This window comes from Thunnus maccoyii, chromosome 10 (genome assembly GCF_910596095.1).
Source record: "Thunnus maccoyii chromosome 10, fThuMac1.1, whole genome shotgun sequence".
NCBI classification, from domain to species: domain Eukaryota; kingdom Metazoa; phylum Chordata; class Actinopteri; order Scombriformes; family Scombridae; genus Thunnus; species Thunnus maccoyii.
The window spans coordinates 1,439,376-1,447,062 of record NC_056542.1 but is presented as its reverse complement, the minus strand read 5'-3'; the positions used below and the strand labels follow the sequence as shown (position 1 = coordinate 1,447,062).

The following is a 7,687-nucleotide window of genomic DNA, read 5'->3' as shown; positions in this document are numbered from 1 at the left end:
GGCCGGAAGATGAACTGCAACAACACTCATGAGCCGATAATGCTGTTCTAGTAAGAAGGCTGTAAACACTAGTGTTTTTAATGTCTTTATTTAACTTCAATATGTCAATCTTCCATTTATTTAATGTATTTTTTTTAATTATTATTTTATTTAGCGCTTCATTTGTGCCCACTGCCATTAGACTGTACAACAAGAGCTGTGACAACAGGTTAAAACAGCTATGAAGGCCCACCACCCCACACATTCATTCATCATCCTACTCCACACAGTCCTTCATCATCCTACCCACAAATTCATTCATCATCCTACTCCACACACTCCATCTCCATCGTACTCCACACACTCCTTCATCATCCTACCCCACACACTCCATCTCCATCCTACTCCACAAACTCCATCATCATCCTATCCACACACTCCATCATCTTATCCCACAAAGTCCTTCATCATCCTACCCACACACTCCTTCATCATCCTACCCACAAACTCCTTCATCGTCCTACCCACGCAGTCGTCCATCTCCATCCTACCCCACACATTCCTCCATCATCCTACCACACACTCCTCCATCTCCATCCCGCTTTTTTCCAATTTTTGTATTTTTTCTTTAAAAAAGCATTTAAAATGATTAATCAATTATGAAGATAGTTGGCGATTCATTTTCTATCGACTAATCAATTAATTGTTGCAGTTCTAATTCCTAAATATTCATTGCAGTCTGTAATAAAATGAAAGACAAATTGCTACATGCATCATTTAACACTTTCATTGTTGTCTTTATATTAAAATCCTACATCCAGCCTGTTTCCTCCTGTTCATACTGACCATTAGAAGATCCCTTCATAATGCACTTACAGTGGAAGTGATGGAGGACAAAATCCACAGTCCTCCTTCACTTACATTGAAAGCACATTTGAGGGGAGTTTTTTAATAGCCAGTATGAACAGGAGGAATGATTACAGCGAGGAAAACCGAGGAGCGAGGGAGTGAAGAAAATTGTGAACTTGTCCTTTAAAGTTCCTGATTTAAATCTAAATTTTGCTGATTTTAAACCATTTTATTTGGGAAAACTTTTGCTACTTTTCCTCAAAGTAGGTACGAATTAATTTCTTTGTTCCAAAACAAACTATCTGCAGTGTTCTGTGGTGTTACATTCATGTTAATTCTTTTAAAATGTTATTTTTCAGTGCTATGATGAATTAAATTCCATTCACCTTCATTGTAATGAGGTGGAGGCAGAAGAAATCTCAGATAAACATCTCCAAACCTGGACCAAATAAATAAATACGTAAGTAAACTAACTGCACGGCTAGCTTGGTACCACTAGTGAGAAGTGAGAAAAAGTGTTTTTAAGAGATTGTTGAAGCAACCCAGAATTGAAGTAATGATTCCAGGTCTTTCATGTTGTAAAACAGGAAGTACAGATGGTGGATTGGCGTGTAGCACATCTGACTTTAATGAGGGAAACCAAAGTTCACATCCTGTCAAAATCCAACAGTTTATGTTGTCATTTTTGAACCAAAACCACCATCTTTCCATGTCCACATACTTCTGACCATGTAGTGGATCAGTTTGAGACAGTCACCCAGATGTTATTAAGAGTACATGTATTTATTAAACATTAACAAACAAACATTTTCATCACACAAGTGTCCATCACTTCCTCTACTGTTTCTTCTTCACCACGTGAGCGCAGTCGTATTTCCCTCTGACCACGGTGAGTTTGACGCCGGGCAGGTCCTGCGTCCGCCCGCCCTGCACCAGCACCACGTTGTGCTCCTGCAGGTTGTGTCCCTCGCCGGGGATGAACACCACCGCCTCCTTCCCGTTAGAAAGCCGCACCTGAGCGCACTTCCTGTTCGCAGAGTTGGGCTTCTTGGGCTTTCGGATCATGGTCTTCAGGATCACCGCCTTCAGCTGGGGGCGGCCGAAAGTGGCGCCAACAGTTTTGGGAGGCGGTTTGGGCTTCCCCTTGCGGTGCATCTGGTTGAGGGTGGCCATTGTCCTGGAGAGGACGGGTCCCGTCCAGGCAGAGGCATGCTGGGACGCTGCAGGGAGGAGCGAGTCATTCACTTGTTAAAAATGAAAAAAAGAGTTTTATATTTATCTTAAAGGACGAGTTCACAATTTCTCAAGTGTGTCTTAAACCAACAGTCAGTCATCAAACGAACATTAAAGCTGTTTTTCTTGCTGTAATCATTCCTCCTGTTCATACTGACCATTAGAAGATCCCTTCATAATGACCTTACAATGGAAGTGATGGAGGACAAAATCCACAGTCCTCCTTCTGTACAAAAATGTATTTAAAAGTTTATCTGAAGCTAATATGAAGCTTCAGCGTCCAAATCAGTCAAATCAAGTAGATATCTTTCAACGTTACAGTCTTTTTAGTGCCAAAGTCCCTCTTTTTGTTACTATACTTCCACCTGCAGCTCAACAGGGAAACACTGTCCGAGGAAACACAAAGAGGGAATTTGATGCTAAAAAGACTGTAAATGTGTCAGATATCCACTTGATATGACTAACTCAGACTGATGAAGATGAATAGAAGCTTCACACAGACTTTAAATGACTGTGTGGACACACTGTGGATTTTGGCCTCCATCACTTCCATTGAAAGCACATTTGAAGGATCTTTTAATATCCAGTATGAACAGGAGGAATGATTACAGACACCTGACTGCTGGTTTAACACACACTGGGAACATTTTGAACCCTCCTTTAATGTCATTCAAAGCTTCAAACATCACTGAACCTTCATTAGTTTCACAGGTTTGAAAGTTTTGCTGTAAACTATATGTAAAGGAACCGACACGTACTCGTTACACGAGATAGTAACAGGTGGAGCTGAAACAATGAGTCAAAATTCAGTCAACAAAAATCAATGAGCATCTATTTTGATTATCAATTGTTTCTGTCATTTTTCAAGCAAATCACAAGTGACTAATCGATTAATCTATCAATCATTTCAGCACATGATTGTGTGGAATCAGCGCTGTAAATGTAATTATGCTGAATTGACCATTACATGCACCAGTAACCAACTGGTCTGAATATGTTTCTCTATCAGACAGGAACTTGTATTCACTGCAGGTGTAAACTTGCCTTGAAGCAGTGACGTCAGCACTGGTCTCAGGCTCCATAATGACGACATGTCTGAAACAAACAAGTTAAACATGTTAAAATGTGTTACTGTAGCAGTGCTTTCATACATTATTTAACTTTGTATTACCTGCAAATGTTCATGAGAAGAAGAAAAGGACAAAAGATTTAAATTTGCTCATTACGTTCTGGGAAATTACAGCCTGCGAAATAAAGTTTGACCTTGATTAGTCGAGTATTTGATTTGGTGGATTAATCAGAAAGACACAATCCTGTATGGATCTTTTATCAATAAGAGCTCTCAAGGTATTTTCCCAAAATGTTACTGCATCACAACATATATCAATCTAACAGCACAGACTGCTGCCTCTCTGATGACTATTAAGCTATTTCCGGATAACAGGAAACAGAGACGTCCTCTTCTGTACGCCGGTCTTTGTTTACAGTCTGATTAGCAACTTGAGACGGTCCAGTCGACATTTCAGCTAATCTCTATAAACAGATATATGCATATGAATGCAGATATATTTTTTAAAATAAGCTAATAAAAAGCTAAATCATCATCATCAGATGATAGCTGATGGGTTCTGAGATTGCATTTCAGCCTGCATTGTTTACCTGCATGCAAACAAAGCCTGCTCAGACGTGATTGGTCGATACTACTGGGACTACAAACTGACCACCAACGGAAACCAGAACACCATAAACAGAAATCTGCATTTATATGCAGACTATTTGCCTTTTACAGCTGACACTCAGCATACATACACTGAATGCCTGACACTCATTACATTCATTTTGACATTTGAATAACACTATAATATCTGTGGCACTATGACATGTCCTCAGAAACACGGGAACACACATCAGCTCCGTACCACCAGCGTCATAACGCTTCATTCTGTTGACTTTTACACCAAACTCAATTCAAAATTTGCCAGAACTAATCTGTACTCACGCTGGTGAACATGGCTGAACAAGAAAAATTAAAATCTTCTGTCCCATTCGGTGTGATAATAAATAAATTCACTAACAATCTAAATTAACAATGAGCAGATTGGTTCTCGTCGCTCCCTACAGCACACAAGAAGGCTTCAATGCAGTGGTGGAAAGTAACTAAGTACATTTACTCAAGTACTGTATTTAAGTACAGTTCTGAGGTACTTGTACTTTACTTGAGTATTTCCATGTGATGCTACTTTCTACATTTCAGAGGGAAATATTGTACTTTCTACTCCACTACATTTATTTGACAGCTTTAGTTACTTTTCAGATGAAGATTTGACACAATGGATAATATAACAAGCTTTTAAAATACAACACATTGTTAAAGATGAAACCAGTGGTTTCCAACCTTTTTGTCTTTTGACGTCTTACAAAAAGCAGTGTGTAGTCGGGGTCACATTTCACATGTCTATGAGTTGTTAACAGCTCCACCAAATAGTGATTTTTCCCTCTAAACTTCTCACATGCTTTCATTTCAATAAATGTTCAAATGATCCAATATTTCAGCAAAAATCAAAGATTAGAGAAAAAGTCCAAAAACTGAAAACAGATTTGTGTATCAGAACTTTGTTTTTTCTTCTTTCCTCTCCCATTAATCATCTCACCACCCCTCAGATTTATCTGCTGACCCTTTGGAGGGGCCTGACCCCTAGGTTGGGAACCACTGGACTAAACTAGCTAACTGTATATAAAGTAGTGTAAACTAGCTCCACCTCCAGCAGCTACAACAGTAACATGCTGCTCTAACACTGATGCTTCACTATTAATAATCTAATGATGTCATATATAATAATATATCAGTCAGAGGGACCAAACCACTACTTTTACTGCAATACTTTAACTACATCAAGCTCATAATACTTATGTACTTTTACTGCAATACTTTAACTACATCAAGCTCATAATACATGCAGGATTTTTACTTTTACCGTATTGGTACTTTTACTGAAGTAAAGTGCTGCTTCGAGGTTATCGGAGTTATTTGTTTGTTATTATATCATTTGAAATTAACTTGAAATAAGATGGTCTACGTGAAACTAATTAATACCGAACTAATTAGCGACCTCTGACTTTTGTATTAGATCTTAAATGAACTTGATTACTTGTTTTTAATTTCTAATGAACAAGAAACTGTGAAATAATAATATGGTCTAAATGGAGTCTGGAGTTACTTTAGTTCCACTAATTAAAACGACACCAAACAGTCATGATGCAAACTGCAGTATATGTGCAGCTATTATTATCATGTATACAAAACGCCCGAGACCACTTTCCCATTCACTCGATTATATATTCACTGTATATTTTATAAAGAATACATGCATGATAGTCAGTGGCTAAAAGCTAACTGGCTAACTGACAGGAACACAGAGGTTATCGCTGGTTTAATCTCTTCTCACCTGTTCAGACAGCTGAAAGCTCCACCGGCGGATTGTCACAGTCTGTCTGCTCAGCTAAAGCAGCTTTTCACTTAGTTTATCTGAAGCTATTTATCGCATATTGATTGAATATCATCCAAGGACTTCACACATCCCAGCGTGAAATACTGTGTGCCGGAAGTAATTCTGTCAAAGTACAAGTACTTCCGGATTTCTTCTTCTTGATTTTTTGTGGCGGTTGGCGTCCAAAATACCACATTATCGCCATCTAGTGGATTTAAACTGAAATCTCCACTGACTAAATAAAAAAGTAACCCATTTCCCACACATTTCCCCCTCTGCTATAACTTCTCTATTTTTTCAGATGTTTGAGAGAAACTATAAACTTTTCTCAACATCTGCTGCACATCCTCTCCAGAAACTCCAACAACACCCAGAAATCTACTTGCTGCATCTACTATTATGTTAATTTTCCCAAATTTTCTTTCTATTCCAGTAATACAGTTAATTACCATTGCCAACAAGGCCAAAAACTTCCCCTGATCCCTACAAAAGCAAAAGTCAAGTCAAGCCATTTTTATTTATTTGGCGCCACATCACAACAGAAGTCATCTCAGGGCTCTTTTCACATAGAGCAGGTCTAGTCTGTACTCTTTAATTTACAGAGACCCAACATTCCTCAATGAGCAGCACTTGGTGACAACTGTAAAAGAAAACTGAATAACAGGTTATCATTTGATGTATTTCTTCAATATATCATACATGTTTCAGACAGTGTTTAAGTTCAGTTTAGTGTTAGTTTGTGATTCACACATGTTCTAAATTCTTCTGTGCCATGTCTATTCTAAACTTAGTTCTTTGCTGTGTAAGATGAGGCAGTTGTGTGTCTAACAGTTAAGTTTATTCTGTTATACCTTTACCTGAGCCAGTGATAAGATAAACTGTAGTTATGTAGATGTTTATGTGTAAAACTGATAAGCTTTAGAGGATAGTGTGGTTTGTCCTTAATTTAATATAGTAGTAATGTTATTTTGTGATGCTACTTGGTGCATGCTTATGTACTGTCATATATGGTCGTGAAGAAAGTCTGTTCCTAGGTTAGCTGAACTTTTGACTTATGTTTCTATCTGAGGGTTGCTGACCTGTAAGGTTAGTAAACAGATGTCTTAAATTCTGTACGAGTAGTATTTAAGGGACTGGTTAAGTGCCAACCTTTCAGACAAAGAAAAGATAGCTAGGTGGTATCTTTGTCTCCAGAACTATGATGCATTATACTTCTGATTCTATTATTTGATTACACTATTTCATAACCTGACAATGCTCTCTTTGTGTGTTTATTGAGTGATCAGCAATTTCCCATTACACAACGACAAGGAAAAACTCCCTTTTAACAGGAAGAAACCTCAGGTAGAACCGGACTCTCGGTGGCCGCCATCTGCCTTGACTGGTTGGGCTGAGAGAGAAAGAAGGAGGGAGGGAGGGGGGGAGACATAGAGAAGCACAGCAACAACAATAATAAAAATAAAACCAATAATAATAATAGAAATATGAATAATAAGAATAATAATAGTGGGTGTGGGTTTCAAGCAGGACCACGGCAGCAGGGCGTCCCTACAGTCCATGGATCCATAACCAAGCGGTCCACGACCCTGATCCATAGAAACCTGCAAGATGAGAAAGCACAAAAACTCTGAGGATTCTACCTCCTTAGCTTCTTGTCTCACATCATAACATTTCTTACCTGCTGCCTCAAGCTTAAGTCTCTTCTTAGATCTGACCCTGATTATTTCTGCCTCCCTTACTCTCTTTTGACAGTTAGCCTATCATGCTGCATGATTCCCTTTGCAAAGAAGACACTCTGGATCTTTCTCACAGCCTCCTTCACAATCATTCTCCCTACATTTACCACATGTGGCAAAATCCCTCCTACATTACAACTTTGACCAAACATCCAACAATTCTTGCACTGCAAAGGTTTGGGAACATACTGCCTTACGGTGTACAACACGTGGTCCAAGAACAGGCAAGTACTCCAAACCAAAGTGAAGCATAAAAGATTTAGTCTCTTTTCATTAACTACTTCATCAAACCTCTTCATTCTATAGCTGTCTGTCAACCCTTTACACTCTTTAAATATCCTTGCATCTACTTCTGTGTGAGACTCCATCAACAACACCTTTTATTGGAGCTTTGGAGCCGAC

At 38.7% G+C, this 7,687-nt stretch overlaps 1 protein-coding gene across 1 annotated transcript; it reads right to left on the bottom strand.

Annotated features, from left to right (window-relative positions):
- Positions 1 to 1,432: 1,432 nt before the first annotated feature.
- mrps12 (mitochondrial ribosomal protein S12) lies at positions 1,433 to 5,687 on the bottom strand. Its single transcript, XM_042424429.1, has 3 exons — positions 5,508 to 5,687; positions 3,106 to 3,156; positions 1,433 to 2,048 (listed from the first exon to the last, which is right to left on the bottom strand). The coding sequence occupies exons 2-3, from the start codon at positions 3,152 to 3,154 to the stop codon at positions 1,666 to 1,668; spliced, it is 432 nt and encodes a 143-aa protein (XP_042280363.1). The 5' UTR covers positions 3,155 to 3,156; positions 5,508 to 5,687; the 3' UTR covers positions 1,433 to 1,665.
- Between the last annotated feature and the right edge of the window lie 2,000 nt (positions 5,688 to 7,687).